This window comes from Chiloscyllium plagiosum, unplaced genomic scaffold, assembly GCF_037043375.1.
Source record: "Chiloscyllium plagiosum isolate Xiang-an unplaced genomic scaffold, Cpla_swu_hap1 HiC_scaffold_40, whole genome shotgun sequence".
Taxonomy (NCBI): Eukaryota; Metazoa; Chordata; class Chondrichthyes; order Orectolobiformes; family Hemiscylliidae; genus Chiloscyllium; species Chiloscyllium plagiosum.
In genome coordinates, this window is record NW_028270178.1 from 5,859,493 (window position 1) to 5,878,237 (window position 18,745).

General features: G+C 53.5%; 1 protein-coding gene across 1 annotated transcript; it reads right to left on the reverse strand.

Moving 5' to 3' along the window:
• Positions 1-3,440: 3,440 nt before the first annotated feature.
• On the reverse strand, positions 3,441-17,241 carry selenoh (selenoprotein H). Its single transcript, XM_087981681.1, has 4 exons — positions 17,114-17,241; positions 15,261-15,406; positions 8,147-8,270; positions 3,441-3,802 (listed from the first exon to the last, which is right to left on the reverse strand). Exons 1-3 carry the CDS (start codon positions 17,239-17,241, stop codon positions 8,170-8,172), a joined length of 375 nt encoding a protein of 124 aa, XP_087837807.1. The 3' UTR covers positions 3,441-3,802; positions 8,147-8,169.
• Between the last annotated feature and the right edge of the window lie 1,504 nt (positions 17,242-18,745).

Consider the following 18,745-nt stretch of genomic DNA (forward strand, 5'->3'; position numbering starts at 1 on the left):
TATGTATCTGAGTGTGTCTGTCTGTGTGTATGTGTCTGTCTCTGCCTGTGTGTCTGACAGTGTGTGTGTGTATTTCTATATGTGTCTGAGTGTGTTTGTCTCTGTGTGTGTGTCTGTCTGTGTGTCTGACAGTGTGTGTGTCTATTTACGTGTCTGAGTGTGTCTGTCTGTCTCTGTGTGTCTGACAGTGTATGTGTCTATTTCTGTGTGTCTGAGTGTGTCTGTCTCTATGTGTCTGACTGTGTGTGTGTCAATTTCTGTATGTGTCTGAGTGTGTCTGTCTGTGTGTGTGTCTCTGTCTGTGTGTCTGACAGTGTGTGTGTCTATTTCTGTATGTGTCTGAGTGTGTCTGTGTGTGTGTGTCTGTCTCTGTGTCTGACTGCGTGTGTCTATTTCTGTATGTGTCTGAGTGTGTCTGTCTGTGTGTGTGTGTCTCTGCCTGTGTGTCTGACAGTGTGTGTGTCTATTTCTGTAAGTGTCTGAGTTTGTCTGTCTCTGTGTGTGTCTGACAGTGTGTGTGTCTATTTCTGTAAGTGTCTGAGTTTGTCTGTCTCTGTGTGTGTGTGTCTCTGCCTGTGTGTCTGACAGTGTGTGTGTCTATTTCTGTAAGTGTCTGAGTTTGTCTGTCTCTGTGTGTGTCTGACAGTGTGTGTGTCTATTTCTGTAAGTGTCTGAGTTTGTCTGTCTCTGTGTGTGTGTGTCTGACAGTGTGTGTGTCTATTTCTGTATGTGTCTGAGTGTGTGTGTGTGTGTGTCTGTCTCTGTGTGTCTGACAGTGTGTGTGTCTATTTCTGTATGTGTCTGAGTGTGTCTGTCTCTGTGTGTGTCTCTGTCTGTGTGTCTGACAGTGTGTCTATTTCTATATGTGTCTGTCTCTCTGTGTGTGTGTCTGTCTCTGTCTGTGTGTCTGACAGTGTGTGTATTTATTTCTGTATGTGTCTGAGCGTGTCTGTCTCTGTGTGTGTGTGTGTCTGTCTCTGTCTGTGTGTCTGACAGTGTGTGTGTCTATTTCTGTATGTGTCTGAGTGTGTCTGTCTCTGTGTGTGTCTGACAGTGTGTCTATTTCTGTATGTGTCTGAGTGTGTCTGTCTCTGTGTGTGTGTCTGTCTGTCTCTGTCTGTGCGTCTGACAGTGTGTGTGTCTATTTCTGTATGTGTCTGAGTGTGTCTGTCTCTGTGTGTGTCTCTGTCTGTGTGTCTGACAGTGTGTCTATTTCTATATGTGTCTGTCTCTGTGTGTGTGTGTCTGTCTCTGTCTGTGTGTCTGACAGTGTGTGTATTTATTTCTGTATGTGTCTGAGCGTGTCTGTCTCTGTGTGTGTGTCTGTCTCTGTCTGTGTGTCTGACAGTGTGTGTGTCTATTTCTGTATGTGTCTGAGTGTGTCTGTCTCTGTGTGTGTCTGACAGTGTGTCTATTTCTGTATGTGTCTGAGTGTGTCTGTCTCTCTGTGTGTGTGTCTGTCTGTCTCTGTCTGTGTGTCTGACAGTGTGTGTGTCTATTTCTGTATGTGTCTGAGTGTGTCTGTCTCTGTGTGTGTCTCTGTGTGTCTGACAGTGTGTCTATTTCTATATGTGTCTGTCTCTGTGTGTGTGTGTCTGTCTCTGTCTGTGTGTCTGACAGTGTGTGTATTTATTTCTGTATGTGTCTGAGCGTGTCTGTCTGTGTGTGTGTGTGTCTGTCTCTGTCTGTGTGTCTGACAGTGTGTGTGTCTATTTCTGTATGTGTCTGAGTGTGTCTGTCTCTGTGTGTGTCTGACAGTGTGTCTATTTCTGTATGTGTCTGAGTGTGTCTGTCTCTGTGTGTGTGTCTGTCTCTGTGTGTCTGACAGTGTATGTGTCTTTCTGTATGTGTCTGAGTGTGTCTGTGTGTGTGTCTGTCTGTCTCTGTGTGTCTGATAGTGTGTGTCTATTTCTGTATGTGTCTGAGTGTGTCTGACTGTGTGTGTGTCTATTTCTGAGTGTGTGTGTGTCTCTGTCTGTGTGTCTGACAGTGTGTGTGTCTATTTCTGTAAGTGTCTGAGTGTGTCTATCTGTGTGTGTGTGTGGCAGTCTCTGTCTGTGTGTCTGACAGTGTGTGTGTCTTTCTCTGTGAGAGTGTGTGACTCTGTCTATCTGTGTGTGTCCTTCTGTCTGATTGTGTGTCTGTCTGACAGTGTGTGTGTCTGTGTGTGAGGGGGTGTGTGTCTGTGTGTGAGGGGGTGTGTGTCTGTGTCTGTATGTGAGGGTGTGTGTGTCTGTGTGTGTCTGTCTCTGTGTGAGGGTGTATGTGTGTGTGTCTGTGTGTGTGTGTGTCTGTGGACAGGGACAGGGCCAGCACGGGATTAGATACAGTGTAGAGGTCCCTCTACATCCCCCTGACAGTGTGTCCCCCCTCCCACTTTATACCCAGTGTCAGCACCCAGCGCTCCCAGGGACAGGGACAGGACGGGGTTAGATACAGTGTAGAGCTCCCTCTACATCCCCCTGACAGTGTGTCCCCCCTCCCACTTTATACCCAGTGTCAGCATCCAGCGCTCCCAGGGACAGGGACAGCACGGGGTTAGATACAGTGTAGAGCTCCCTCTACATCCCCCTGACAGTGTGTCCCCCCTCCCACTTTATACCCAGTGTCAGCACCCAGCGCTCCCAGGGACAGGGACAGCACGGGGGGGTTAGATACAGTGTATAGCTCTCTCTACATCCCCCTGTCAGTGTGTCCCCCCTCCCACTTTATACCCAGTGTCAGCACCCAGCGCTCCCAGGGACAGGGACAGGACGGGGGGGTTAGATACAGTGTATAGCTCTCTCTACATCCCCCTGACAGTGTGTCCCCCCTCCCACTTTATACCCAGTGTCAGTACCCAGCGCTCCCAGGGACAGGGACAGCACGGGGGGGTTAGATACAGTGTATAGCTCCCTCTACATCCCCCTGACAGTGTGTCCCCCCTCCCACTTTATACCCAGTGTCAGCACCCAGCGCTCCCAGGGACAGGGACAGCACAGGGGTTAGATACAGTGTAGAGCTCCCTCTACATCCCCCTGACAGTGTGTCCCCCCTCCCACTTTATACCCAGTGTCAGCACCCAGCGCTCCCAGGGACAGGGACAGCACAGGGGTTAGATACAGTGTAGAGCTCCCTCTACATCCCCCTGACAGTGTGTCCCCCCTCCCACTTTATACCCAGTGTCAGCACCCAGCGCTCCCAGGGACAGGGACAGGACGGGGGGTTAGATACAGTGTAGAGCTCCCTCTACATCCCCCTGACAGTGTGTCCCCCCTCCCACTTTATACCCAGTGTCAGCACCCAGCGCTCCCAGGGACAGGGACAGCACGGGGTTAGATACAGTGTAGAGCTCCCTCTACATCCCCCTGACAGTGTGTCCCCCCTCCCACTTTATACCCAGTGTCAGCACCCAGCACTCCCAGAGAGAAATCATTGCTGATCTCACACCAAATGATGTTTCTGTGTCGGGTTTACTGTGGAATAAAGGTGGGAGCGAGTTATGAAAGCAGTGAACAGAAGATCCGCGATGGGGAGATAAGTGGGAGAGCCAGCGGCCTCATCAAATAATACACCCAGGCAGCTGATATTGTGATCAGAGGGTGTCTGACACTCCTGAGGCAAGGTTTTGGTGGGGAGGGAAGAGTGTGGGGAAGGGGAGTTGAAGTGAGATCGGGTCAGGGCCACCACTTCCGTCAACTCTCCGGCGCAGTCTCGTCCACGTGTAGGCCTCGGGTGAAGCAAGGGAACCTTCGAGGTTCATTACTCGCTCCTCCGTCATTACTACTGCACCATCGCAGAGGAATGGTGATTGCTCCAATTCCTAGAGAGAGAGAGAGAGAGACAGACATGGAGAGAGTTGGAACGCAGTCAGCCATCTCTCCCTGCTTCCCCACCACCCCCTGACCGCCCCTCCCCGCAGACCCCTTGCTGCTTCGTGTCCTTCACTGTCTCTCTCTCTCTCTCTCTCTCTCTCTCTCTCTCTCTCTCTCTCTCTCTCTCTCTCCCCATCACCCCCACCCCACCTCAGAATCACACACACACACACACAGTCCCAAAGAGAACCCTTCCGGTCCGTACCACCGAGAAATGCAACGACCGACACCAGTCCGACTTTCCCACACTCAGCCCACATCCCGCGAACGTGGCGACACTTCAAGTGTTCGTCCGGAAAGCTTTTCAACGGTTGTGAGGTTTCCCACCTCAACTATCCTCCCAGGCAGCGCGTTCCACCCACTGGCAATAAGAAATTGTCCTCAAATCCCCTCGAAACCTCCTGCCTTTCACTTTAAAACGGTTTCCCCTGCGTTGTTGACCCTTCCGCAGAGGGGAACGGCTGCTTCCTGTTGACCCGGTCCATGCCCCTCATAATGTTATACTCCTCGATCAGGTTTCGCCCCCTCCCCACTGAGCTTATCCAGTCTCTGTCCGTCACTGAATCGCTACCATCCCAGACAACATCCTGGTGACCCTCCTCTGCTCCCCCACCTCTCCCGACTCCAGCACAATCCCATCCTTCCTACAGTGTGGGGACTATGTTTGGAAAGTTAAAATCCCCTACCATAACCACCCTATTATTCTTACAATAGATGAGATCTCCTTCCAGGTTTGTTTCTCAATTTCCCTCTGACTATTAGGGGGTCTACAGTTAGTAAGTTTGCAGATGACACCAAAATTGGAGGTGTAGTGGACAGCAAAGAGGGTTACCTCAGATTACAACAGGATCTGGACCAGATGGGCCAATGGGCTGAGAAGTGGCAGATGGAGTTTAATTCAGATAAATGTGAGGTGCTGCATTTTGGGAAAGCAAATCTTAGCAGGAATTTTATACACTTAATGGTAAGGTCCTAGGGAGTGTTGCTGAACAAAGAGACCTTGGACTGCAGGTTCATAGCTCCTTGAAAGTGGAGTCGCAGGTAGATAGGATAGCGAAGGCAGCGTTTGGTATGCTTTCCTTTATTGGTCAGAGTATTGAGTACAGGAGTTGGGAGGTCATGTTGCGGCTGTACAGGACATTGGTTAGGCCACTGTTGGAATATTGCGTGCGGTTCTGGTCTCCTTCCTATCGGAAAGATGTTGTGAAACTTGAAAGGGATCAGAAAAGATTTACAAGGATGTTGCCAGGGTTGGAGGGTCTGAGCTACAGGGAGGGGCTGAACAGGCTGGGGCTGTTTTCCCTGGAGCGTCGAAGGCTGAGGGGTGACCTTATAGAGGTTTATAATATCATGAGGGACATGGATAGGGTAAATAGGCAAAGTCTTTTCCCTGGGGTGGGGGAGTCTAGAACTAGAGGGGCATAGGCTTAGGGTGAGAGGGGAAAGATATAAAAGAGACCTAAGGGGCAACTTTTTCACCCAGAGGGTGGTACGTGTGTGGAATGAGCTGCCAGAGGATGTGGTGGAGGCTGGTACACTTACACTTAAGAGGCATTTGGATGGGTATATGATTAGGAAGGGTTTGGAGGGACATGGGCCGGGTGCTGACAGGTGGGACGAGATTGGGTTGGGATATCTGGGTCAGCATGGATGGGTTGGACCGAAGGGTCTGTTTCCGTGCTGTAGATATCTATGACTCTATCTTCCCAGGCAATGTGTTCCACCCACTGGCAATAAGAAATTGTCCTCAAATCCCCTCAAAACCTCCTGCCTTTCACTTTAAAGTGATTTCCCCTATGTTATAGACCCTTCCGCAGAGGGGAACAGCTGCTTCCTGTTGACCCGGTCCATGCCCCTCATAATGTTATACTCCTCGATCAGGTTTCGCCCCCCCCCCCCCCACTGAGTTTATCCAGTCTCTGTCCGTCACTGAATCACTCCCATCCCAGACAACGTCCTGGGGAACCTCTTCTGCTCCCCAAACCCCCAGCCCCCCAGCATAATCCCATCATTCCGAGAGTGGGGGGACCAGAAGGGTACACGGTGCTCCTGGTGGGACCCTCACCAAAGTCCTGGACAGCTCCAGCAGGGCCTCCCTGCTCTGACAGGACAGGCCAGCGACTGATCAAGGCAAGTGTCCCACAATTCCTTCCGAACCGCCCCATTAGCCCGTCCCCGTCAGGGGATCTGTGGACAAGTATCCCAGGATCCCTCTGTTCCTCTGAGCTCCCCAGCATTCTGCCATCCCTTCAGCACTCCGTTGTCCTGTTCCTTCTCCCAAAGCGCGTCACCCTCACGTTTATCGGGAGTGACGTTTTCATCAGCCGCTGATCTGCCCCTCTGGCCAATCCGTTGGTATGTTTCTGGAACCTTCCTCCTCAGCGTTGGCCAGTCGGTGAGTCTTTGCGTCACCCACAGACCTGCTGCCCTATCCCCCCCTGGATTCCGCAAAGACACCATTGATGAGTATTACACACAAGCAGGGGCTCGGCGATAATCCCTGGGGAATGCAACAGGACAGTGCTCCAATGAGAAACAGCCTTCCACCCTGATGACGCGAGATCCATCTGACCAGGTTCCCCTGGATAATATCTGACTCCACATCTCACACGACTCACCCCCTTTTCCGCTCTCCCTCCTCCTCTCCCTTACCTTCCCTGAAGTTATTATCCTCTGTACCCTCCTCTACGTCACCATCGTTTGACATTCTCCACACACCTTCTTTCTACCCAGTCTCGTCCCACACGACCACCATCTCCTTTCACTAATTTATACCCAGTGTCAGCATTGAGCGCACCCAGGACAGCGACAGCACGGGGTTAGATACAGCGGAGAGCTCAGCACTGACCCTCCGACAGTGCGGCACTCCCTCAGCACTGACCCTCCGACAGTGCGGCCCTCCCTCAGTACTGACACTCCGACAGTGCGGCACTCCCTCAGCACTGACCCTCAAACAGTGCGGCCCTCCCTCAGTACTGACCCTCCGACAGTGCGGCCCTCCCTCAGCACTGACCCTCCGACAGTGCGGCCCTCCCTCAGCGCTGACCCTCCAACAGTGCGGCACTCCCTCAGCACTGACCCTCCGACAGTGCGGCCCTCCCTCAGTACTGACCCTCCGACAGTGCGGCACTCCCTCAGTACTGACCCTCCGACAGTGCGGCCCTCCCTCAGCGCTGACCCTCCGACAGAGCGGCCCTCCCTCAGCACTGACCCTCCGACAGTGCGGCCCTCCCTCAGCACTGACCCTCCGACAGTGCGGCCCTCCCTCAGCACTGACCCTCCGACGGTGCGGCCATCCCTCAGCACTGACTCTCCGACAGTGCGGCCATCCCTCAGCACTGACTCTCCGACAGTGCGGCCCTCCCTCAGCACTGACCCTCCGACAGTGCGGCCCTCCCTCAGCACTGACCCTCCGATAGTGCGGCCCTCCCTCAGCACTGACCCTCCGACAGTGCGGCCCTCCCTCAGCACTGACCCTCCGACAGTGCGGCCCTCCCTCAGCACTGACTCTCCGACAGTGCGGCCCTCCCTCAGTACTGACCCTCCGACAGTGCGGCCCTCCCTCAGCACTGACCCTCCGACAGTGCAGCCTTCCCTCAGCTCTGACCCTCCGACAGTGCCCACTCCCTCAGCACTGACTCTCCGACAGTGCGGCCCTCCCTCAGCACTGACCCTCCGACAGTGCCGCCCTCCCTCAGTACTGACTCTCCGACAGTGCGGCCCTCCCTCAGCACTGACCCTCCGACAGTGCGGCCCTCCCTCAGCACTGACCTTCCGACAGTGCGGCCCTCCCTCAGCACTGACCCTCCCACAGTGCGGCCCTCCCTCAGCACTGACCCTCCGACAGTGCGGCCCTCCCTCAGCACTGACCCTCCGACAGTGCGGCACTCCCTCAGCGCTGACCCTTCGACAGTGCGGCCCTCCCTCAGCACTGACCCTCCGACAGTGCGGCCCTCCCTCAGCACTGACCCTCCGACAGTCCGGCCCTCCCTCAGCACTGACCCTCCGACAGTGCGGCCCTCCCTCAGCACTGACCCTCCGACAGTGCGGCCCTCCCTCAGCACTGACCCTCCGACAGTGCGGCCTTCCCTCAGCACTGACCCTCCGACAGTGCCCACTCCCTCAGCACTGACCCTCCGACAGTGCGGCCCTCCCTCAGCACTGACCCTCCGACAGTACGGCCCTCCCTCAGCACTGACCATCCGACAGTACGGCCCTCCCTCAGCACTGACCCTCCCACAGTGCGGCCCTCCCTCAGCACTGACCCTCCCACAGTTTGCCAGTTCTCTCACCCCAAGGGTGCCTTTCCCTCAGGTTACTGCACGGATTTCCTCATGATTTCCAACATTGCTCGGGTTTCCGGAAACTTCAGCCGGCGAGGTGGCCCTTTCTTAATTCCGCTCCACAGCACCACCTCTGCAGGGGGAGTGACAGGAAAGCAGGGAGACGTTAGACTGAAACCATTCCGAACACCACACCCTTGCTTCAGAGACCCTGAAAGACCGAGCAGTCAGACATTACTCTCCCTGTGGCACTTGTCCTGCTGTTCTGTAAGGTTACTGCTTACCTCCGACCTCAACGCCTCTTCCCAGCCGGTCCTCATATCCTTCAATATCCAACAATCTCACCCCCTCAGCAATCTTGAGAACAGACGCTTCACAAATCTCGCTGGCTCAGCGGTTAGCACCACTGCCTCACGGCCCCTGGGGACCCGGGTTCGATTCTCGCCTCAGGGCAACTGTCCGTGTGGGGTTGGCATACACTCCCCGTGTCTGGGTGGGTTTTCCCAGGTTCCCTCCCACACTCCAAAGACGGAAACAGACGCTTCGGTCCGACCCGTCCATGCCGACCAGACATCCCAACCCAATCTAGTCCCACCTGCCAGCCCCCGGCCCATATCCCCCCAAACCCTTCCTATCCATATACCCATCCAGATGCCACTTAAATGCTGTAATTGTACCGGCCTCCACCACATCCTCTGGCAGCTCATTCCATACACGTACCACCCTCTGGGTGAAAACGTTGCCCCTTAGGTCTGTTTTAACTCATTCCCCTCTCACCCTAAACCTATGCCCTCTGGTTCTGCACTCACCCCAGGCCTGTTCATCTCTATGATTCTATGAGAACGTTAGGGTGGATTGGCCGTGCTAAATTGTCCCATAGTGTTCAGGGATGTGTTGGTTAGGGTGGATTGGCCGTGCTAAATTGTCCCATAGTGTTCAGGGATGTGTAGGTTAGGGTGGATTGGCCGTGCTAAATTGTCCCAAAGTGTTCAGGGATGTGCAGGTTAGGGTGGATTGGCCGTGCTAAATTGTCCCATAGTGTTCAGGGATGTGTAGGTTAGGGTGGATTGGCCGTGCTAAATTGTCCCATAGTGTTCAGGGATGTGCAGGTTAGGGTGGATTGGCCGTGCTAAATTGTCCCATAGTGTTCAGGGATGTGCAGGTTAGGGTGGATTGGCCGTGCTAAATTGTCCCATAGTGTTCAGGGATGTGTTGGTTAGGGTGGATTGGTTGTACTCAATTGTCCCATAGTGTTCAGGGATGTGCAGGTTAGGGTGGATTGGCCGTGCTAAATTGTCCCATAGTGTTCAGGGATGTGTTGGTTAGGGTGGATTGGCCGTACTAAATTGTCCCACAGTGTTCAGGGATGTGCAGGTTAGGGTGGATTGGCCGTGCTAAATTGTCCCATAGTGTTCAGGGATGTGTAGGTTAGGGTGGATTGGTCGTGCTAAATTATCCCATAGTGTTCAGGGATGTGCAGGTTAGGGTGGATTGGCCGTGCTAAATTGTCCCATAGTGTTCAGGGGTATGTAGGTTAGGGTGGATTGGCCGTGCTAAATTGTCCCATAGTGTTCAGGGATGTGTTGGTTCGGGTGGATTGACCGTACTAAATTGTCCCGTAGTGTTCAGGGATGTGTAGGTTAGGGTGGATTGGCCGTGCTAAATTGCCGCAGAGTGTTCAGGGATGTGTAGGTTAGGGTGGATTGGCCGTGCGAAATTGTCCCATACTGTTCAGGAATGTGCAGGTTAGGGTAGATTGGCCGTGCTAAATTGTCCCATAGTGTTCAGGGATGTGTAGGTTAGGGTGGATTGGCCGTGCTAAATTGTCCCATAGTGTTCAGGGATGTGTTGGTTAGGGTGGATTGGCCGTGCTAAATTGTCCCATAGTGTTCAGCGATGTGTAGGTTAGGGTGGATTGGCCATGCTAAATTGTCCCATAGTGTTCAGGGATGTGTAGGTTAGGGTGGATTGGCCGTGCTAAATTGTCCCATAGTGTTCAGGGATGTGTTGGTTAGGGTGGATTGGCCATGCTAAATTGTCCCATAGTGTTCAGGGATGTGTTGGTTAGGGTGGATTGGCCGTGCTAAATTGTCCCATAGTGTTCAGGGATGTGCAGGTTAGGGTGGATTGGCCGTGCTAAATTGTCCCATAGTGTTCAGCGATGTGTAGGTTAGGGTGGATTGGCCGTGCTAAATTGTCCCATAGTGTTCAGGGATGTGCAGGTTAGGGTGGATTGGCTGTGCTAAATTGTCCCATAGTGTTCAGGGATGTGCAGGTTAGGGTGGATTGGCCGTGCTAAATTGTCCCATAGTGTTCAGGGATGTGCAGGTTAGGGTGGATTGGCCGTGCTAAATTGTCCCATAGTGTTCAGGGATGTGTAGGTTAGGGTGGAATGGCCGTGCTAAATTGTCCCATAGTGTTCAGGGATGTGCAGGTTAGGGTGGATTGGCCGTGCTAAATTGTCCCATAGTGTTCAGGGATGTGCAGGTTAGGGTGGATTGGCCGTGCTAAATTGTCCCATAGTGTTCAGGGATGTGTTGGTTAGGGTGGATTGGCCGTGCTAAATTGTCCCATAGTGTTCAGGGATGTGTAGGTTAGGGTGGATTGGCCGTGCTAAATTGTCCCATAGTGTTCAGGGATGTGTTGGTTAGGGTGGATTGGCCGCGCTAAATTGTCCCATAGTGTTCAGGGATGTGCAGGTTAGGGTGGATTGGCCGTGCTAAATTGTCCCATAGTGTTCAGGGATGTGTTGGTTAGGGTGGATTGGCCGTGCTAAATTGTCCCATAGTGTTCAGGGATGTGTAGGTTAGGGTAGATTGGCCGTGCTAAATTGTCCCATAGTGTTCAGGGATGTGTTGGTTAGGGTGGATTGGCCGTGCTAAATTGTCCCATAGTGTTCAGGGATGTGCAGGTTAGGGTGGATTGGCCGTGCTAAATTGTCCCATAGTGTTCAGCGATGTGTAGGTTAGGGTGGATTGGCCGTGCTAAATTGTCCCATAGTGTTCAGGGATGTGTAGGTTAGGGTAGATTGGCCGTGCTAAATTGTCCCATAGTGTTCAGGGATGTGTTGGTTAGGGTGGATTGGCCGTGCTAAATTGTCCCATAGTGTTCAGGGATGTGCAGGTTAGGGTGGATTGGCCGTGCTAAATTGTCCCATAGTGTTCAGGGATGTGTAGGTTAGGGTGGATTGGCCGTGCTAAATTGTCCCATAGTGTTCAGGGATGTGTAGGTTAGGGTGGATTGGCCGTGCTAAATTGTCCCATAGTGTTCAGGGATGTGTAGGTTAGGGTGGATTGGCCGTGCTAAATTGTCCCATAGTGTTCAGGGATGTGTAGGTTAGGGTGGATTGGCCGTGCGAAATTGTCCCATAGTGTTCAGGGATGTGCAGGTTAGGGTAGATTGGCCGTGCTAAATTGTCCCATAGTGTTCAGGGATGTGTAGGTTAGGGTGGATTGGCCGTGCTAAATTGTCCCATAGTGTTCAGGGATGTGTTGGTTAGGGTGGATTGGCCGTGCTAAATTGTCCCATAGTGTTCAGGGATGTGTAGGTTAGGGTAGATTGGCCGTGCTAAATTGTCCCATAGTGTTCAGGGATGTGTAGGTTAGGGTGGATTGGCCGTGCTAAATTGTCCCTTAGTGTTCAGGGATGTGTTGGTTAGGTTGGATTGGCCGTGCTAAATTGTCCCATAGTGTTCAGGGATGTGCAGGTTAGGGTGGATTGGCCGTGCTAAATTGTCCCATAGTGTTCAGGGATGTGTTGGTTAGGGTGGATTGGCCGTGCTAAATTGTCCCATAGTGTTCAGGGATGTGTAGGTTAGGGTGGATTGGCCGTGCTAAATTGTCCCATAGTGTTCAGCGATGTGTAGGTTAGGGTGGATTGGCCGTGCTAAATTGTCCCATAGTGTTCAGGGATGTGCAGGTTAGGGTGGATTGGCCGTGCTAAATTGTCCCATAGTGTTCAGCGATGTGTAGGTTAGGGTGGATTGGCCGTGCTAAATTGTCCCATAGTGTTCAGGGATGTGCAGGTTAGGGTGGATTGGCCGTGCTAAATTGTCCCATAGTGTTCAGCGATGTGTAGGTTAGGGTGGATTGGCCGTGCTAAATTGTCCCATAGTGTTCAGGAATGTGTAGGTTAGGGTGGATTGGCCGTGCCAAATTGTCCCATAGTGTTCAGGGATGTGTAGGTTAGGGTGGATTGGCCGTGCTAAATTGTCCCATAGTGTTCAGGGATGTGTAGGTTAGGGTGGATTGGCCGTGCTAAATTGTCTCATAGTGTTCAGGGATGTGTAGGTTCGGGTGGATTGGCCGTGCTAAATTGTCCCATAGTGTTCAGGGATGTGTAGGTTAGGGTGGAATGGCCGTGCTAAATTGTCCCATAGTGTTCAGGGATGTGCAGGTTAGGGTGGATTGGCCGTGCTAAATTGTCCCATAGTGTTCAGCGATGTGTAGGTTAGGGTGGATTGGCCGTGCTAAATTGTCCCATAGTGTTCAGGGATGTGCAGGTTAGGGTGGATTGGCCGTGCTAAATTGTCCCATAGTGTTCAGGGATGTGTAGGTTAGGGTGGATTGGCCGTGCTAAATTGTCCCATAGTGTTCAGGGATGTGCAGGTTAGGGTGGATTGGCCGTGCTAAATTGTCCCATAGTGTTCAGGGATGTGTAGGTTAGGGTGGTTTGGTCGTGCTAAATTGTCCCATAGTGTTCAGGGATGTGTAGGTTAGGGTGGTTTGGTCGTGCTAAATTGTCCCATAGTGTTCAGGGATGTGTAGGTTAGGGTGGATTGGCCGTGCTAAATTGTCCCATAGTGTTCAGGGATGTGTAGGTTAGGGTGGATTGGCCGTGCTAAATTGTCCCATAGTGTTCAGGGATGTGCAGGTTAGGGTGGATTGGCCGTGCTAAATTGTCCCATAGTGTTCAGGGATGTGTAGGTTAGGGTGGATTGGCCGTGCTAAATTGTCCCATAGTGTTCAGGGATGTGCAGGTTAGGGTGGATTGGCCGTGCTAAATTGTCCCATAGTGTTCAGGGATGTGTAGGTTAGGGTGGTTTGGTCGTGCTAAATTGTCCCATAGTGTTCAGGGATGTGTAGGTTAGGGTGGTTTGGTCGTGCTAAATTGTCCCATAGTGTTCAGGGATGTGTAGGTTAGGGTGGATTGGCCGTGCTAAATTGTCCCATAGTGTTCAGGGATGTGTAGGTTAGGGTGGATTGGCCGTGCTAAATTGTCCCATAATGTTCAGGGATGTGCAGGTAAGGGTGGATTGGCCGTGCTAAATTGTCCCATAGTGTTCAGGGATGTGTAGGTTAGGGTGGATTGGCCGTGCTAAATTGTCCCATAGTGTTCAGGGATGTGCAGGTTAGGGTGGATTGGTCGTGCTAAATTGTCCCATAGTGTTCAGGAATGTGTAGGTTAGGGTGGTTTGGTCGTGCTAAATTGTCCCATAGTGTTCAGGGATGTGTAGGTTAGGGTGGATTGGCCGTGCTAATTTGTCCCATAGTGTTCAGGGATGTGTAGGTTAGGGTGGATTGGCCGTGCTAAATTGTCCCATAGTGTTCAGGGATGTGTAGGTTAGGGTGGATTGGCCGTGCTAATTTGTCCCATAGTGTTCAGGGATGTGTAGGTTAGGGTGGATAGGCCGTGCTAAATTGTCCCATAGTGTTCAGGGATGTGCGGGTTAGGGTGGATAGGCCGTGCTAAATTGTCCCATAGTGTTCAGGGATGTGCGGGTTAGGGTGGATTAGTCTGGGGAATATGTGGAGTAAGAGGGGAGGGAAATGGGTGTGTGTGGGTTCCGTTTCGGAGGCTCAGCGTGCACATGTTGGGCCGAGAGCATGTTTCCCCACTGTCTCGGTTCTTGGATTCAAGAGGTGGGGGTGGGAGGGAGAATCCAACGATTCACCAGCCTCCAAGTGAAGTCATCGGTCCTAGTCCTAATCCAAAATGGCCGACTCCTTTACCTGAGACTAATATCCCACCTGGCCGGAGATGGAAGCCTGTCACTGTCAATCCTGTCAGTTTCCTTAAAGGTTTTACATGTTTGACCATCATTTCTTCTTCATTTAATCCCAGGGATGTGGGCCCGGCCCTTTCGTGAGACGGGGGAGGGGGGGGGGGGGGGGGGTGGGCGAAGGGATCCGAGGGGGTGTGGATACGATCCACGTGGATAATCCCAGGGATGTGGGCCCTTGGAGACTGGGATAGACCGGAGAGGCCGGGCCTGGTCTCCTCAGAGACAAGATCATCGAGAGGAGATTCGATCGAGGGGTTCGAGATCGCGAGGTGGTGGGGGGAGGGGGGAGCTGGAGAGAGTCGAGAGGGAGAATCTGTTCCCATTGATGGGAAGATGGGGACCCAGAGAGACACGGATTGAAGGGGATTGGGGACAGGAGCACCGAGAGACACCAGGAGAAAACGTTTCACTCCGCGAGGGGTTAGGGTCTGGAAGGTGGTGAGAGTGAGGGGGGAGGGAGGGAGGGTCACTCCACGAGGGGTTAGGGTCTGGAAGGTGGTGAGAGTGAGGGGGGAGGGAGGGAGGGTCACTCGAGGGGTTAGGGTCTGGAAGGTGGTGAGAGTGAGGGGGGAGGGAGGGAGGGTCACTCGAGGGGTTAGGGTCTGGAAGGTGTTGAGAGTGAGGGGGGAGGGAGGGAGGGTCACTCGAAGGGTTAGGGTCTGGAAGGTGTTGAGAGTGAGGGGGGAGGGAGGGAGGGTCACTCGAGGGGTTAGGGTCTGGAAGGTGCTGCCTGAGAGTGAGGGGGGAGGGAGGGAGGGTCACTCGAGGGGTTAGGGTCTGGAAGGTGCTGCCTGAGAGTGAGGGGGGAGGGAGGGAGGGTCACTCGAGGGGTTAGGGTCTGGAAGGTGTTGAGAGTGAGGGGGGAGAGAGGGAGGGTCACTCGAGGGGTTAGGGTCTGGAAGGTGTTGAGAGTGAGGGGGGAGGGAGGGAGGGTCACTCGAGGGGTTAGGGTCTGGAAGGTGCTGCCTGAGAGTGAGGGGGGAGGGAGGGAGGGTCACTCGAGGGGTTAGGATCTGGAAGGTGCTGCCTGGGAGTGTGAGGTAGGGAGGGAGGGTCAATCCCACTGTCCGTCCCAGTGCACCCATCCCCCTCTCCACGCAGCCGTGTGCTGACTCTCACCCTTGCCCTCTGGTGTTACCAGGGTGACCTCGAAGCTGTTCTTTCGGGGTTTGTCTGGATTCAGTAGCACCTCGAGGCCTCCGAACTCCTTACACAAGGCCTCACTGAGAGTCTTCGCGGTTCGGTGATAGATCTGTCAGCTGGTGCTGCGTGAGAGATAGAGAGAGAGTGAGAGAGAGAGAGAGAGAGAGAGAGAGAGAGCGGTATGCTAACCGTTAATGCCTCACTCAGACCCTATCGTGGTGATCGACCAGGAGAAAGCAGGGGACTGCAGATGCTGGAGATCCGACTCGGAGAGGGTGGGGCGCTGGAAAAGCACAGCGGGTCAGGCAGCATCCGAGGAACGGGAGGGTCGACTTTTCCGGCATTCCTGATGAAGGGCTTGTGCCCGAAACGTCCGCTCTCCTGCTCTTCGGATGCTGTGCTTTTCCAGCGTCATGCTTAGTGGTGGTAGAGCTGTCAGTGGAAGGACTGCGGGATGGGCCGAATGGCCTCCTGCTGTCCTCGCAGGTCCTCTCGTTCCATGAGCATTAATCTCGGAAAAAAAACTGACAAGTAACATTCACACCACTTAATCTTTCCCTCCGGTAAGGGGAGTGTTGCTGAACAAAGAGACCTTGGAGTGCAGGTTGATAGCTCCTTGAAAGTGGAGTCGCAGGTCGATAGGATAGTGAAGAAGGTGTTTGGTATGCTTTCCTTTATTGGTCAGAGTATTGAGTACAGGAGTTGGGAGGTCATGTTGCGGCTGTACAGGACATTGGTTAGGCCACTGTTGGAATATTGTGTGCAATTCTGGTCTCCTTCCTATTGGAAAGATGTTGTGAACTTGAAAGGGTTCAGAAAAGATTTACAAGGATGTTGCCAGGGCTGGAGGATCTGAGCTACAGGGAGGGGCTGAACAGGTTGGAGCTGTTTTCCCTGGAGCGTCGGAGGCTGAGGGGTGACCTTATAGAGGTTTATAAAATTATGAGGGACATGGATAGGGTAAATAGGCAAAGTCTTTTCCCTGGGGTCGGGGAGTCCAGAACTAGAGGGGCATAGGTTTAGGGTGAGAGGGGAAAGATATAAAAGGGACCTAAGGGGCAACTTTTTCACCCAGAGGGTGGTATGTGTATGGAATGAGCTGCCAGAGGATGTGGTGGGGGCTGGTACAATGACAACATTTAAGAGGCATTTGGATGGGTATATGGATAGGAAGGGTTTGGAGGGATATGGGCCGGGTGCTGGCAGGTGGGACTAGACTGGGTTGGGATATCTGGATGAGTTGGGCTGAAGGGTCTGTTTCCGTGCTGTACATCTCTATGACTGTTAAGAGATAATCTAACCACCTCCCCTTGCCATTACCATCATTGAATTTGATTTTAAACAACCCTCTCATATGGGTTCCGCTCTGTCCCTAATTGCCCCCCCCCCTTGAGAAGGTGGTGGGGGTGAGCGGCCATCTTGACCCGCTGCAGTCCATGTGCTGTGGGTAGACCCACAATGCCCCCTGAGGGAGGGAATTCCGGGATTCTGACCCTGAAGGGAACGGCGATATATTTCCGAGTCGGGATGGGGAGTGTCTCGGAGGGGAACTTGCAGGGAGGGAGGGGGGGTGGTGTTCCCATGTACCTGCTGCCCCCCCCCCCTTGTCCTTCTGGGTGGGAGTGGGGGCCGTGGGCTCGGGGAAGGGTGCTGCCTTGGGATGGGGAATACCCACCGCGACCAACACCCTTGGGCTCGCCCCTGTCCAACCGCCCGACCGGACCGTCCATTTTGTCACAGCGAGGGCCGTTGCCGTTGGCCCGTTCCCGTATCTACGCAAGGCTGCCAAGCGCTGGCCAGAGGCCACGAATATGGACTGTGATAATTACCAGTGCTCAAAGATGACCTTCAGGCCGGTGCCCAGGCTGGTTTGAGTGGCCGGGGAGCCGCTGGTTGGTGGCGAGGATGGCGAGGGGGTAGAGGGAGCACCAGCTACCTCCTTCTGTGCCTGAGCCATGTGGCTCACTCGGAGCAGAATGGCAGAACCCTGGCGGGAAATTCTGAACTGATACAATGGGGCTAGTCCACCGAATGTTGGTGGGGAGGGGGGTGGCGGGGGGGGGGGGAAGGCTGAGGGAGCCAAGGGGGTGTTAGAGCGACCAGGCTGAACCCTGCAGGGGTCAGTCCCAGAGTACACCGCTGTCCACTCATGGCCGACGCAACCCCTTGGCGTGGGGTTTCCGGATTGGTACCCCGACACATCCTCCCCCCTCCTCCCAAGCCTCCACCCAGTTCTCCTGCTGTCGTTGGCAGAGTCCAATTTTGTTTTGTTTCGCGTTCGTTGTTGGGGGTGGGGGAGGGGATTCGGTGACACGTAGGGTCACGGGAACGGACCCTTCGCTCCGTCCGGTCGGTGCTAGCCCAACATCCCCGATCCAAACCAGTCCCAGCCGCCTGCGCCCGGCCCATCTCCCTCCCGAGCGTTTCTCACTCATGAACTTAGCCGAACGTCCCTATAAACGTTGTGGCTGGACCCGCACCCATCACTTCCTACATTCCGCACACTCCCTGCGTGTGTTCAAAACAAAAAGTTGCCCCTCGTGTCTTTTGAAACACCTTTCACCCCTCCCTTTAAAAGTGGGACGTGGAATTGAAATACAACCCCTCCCCAGCCAGAGGGAGAAGACACCTGCCTTATTTATTGCCCCTCATGATTTTATAAACCTTGAAAAAGTTCCCCCGTCTTTAAAATCAGCGATCTGTCTTCCCATCACCACCCCCGCCCCCCCCCAGTCAAGTCACTGACTGAGATTCAATTCCCTACAGCATAGAAACAGGCCCTTCAGCCCACACCAACCCTCCAAAGAGAGCCCACCCACACCCATTCACCTACACTATATTTATTCCTGACTAATGCAACGAGCGCTCTGGGCAATTTCCTACGGCCAATCCACCCTAACCTACACATCCCTGAACACTATGGGACAATTTAGCACGGCCAATCCACCCTAACCTACACATCCCTGAACACTATGGGACAATTTAGCACGGCCAATCCACCCTAACCTACACATCCCTGAACACTATGGGACAATTTAGCACGGCCAATCCACCCTAACCTACACATCCCTGAACACTATGGGACAATTTAGCACGGCCAATCCACCCTAACCTACACATCCCTGAACACTATGGGACAATTTAGCACGGCCAATCCACCCTAACCTGCACATCCCTGAACACTATGGGACAATTTAGCACGGCCAATCCACCCTAACCTGCACATCCCTGAACACTATGGGACAATTTAGCACGGCCAATCCACCCTAACCTACACATCCCTGAACACTATGGGACAATTTAGCACGGCCAATCCACCCTAACCTGCACATCCCTGAACACTATGGGACAATTTAGCACGGCCAATCCACCCTAACCTACACATCCCTGAACACTATGGGACAATTTAGCACGGCCAATCCACCCTAACCTGTACATCCCTGAACACTACGGGACAATTT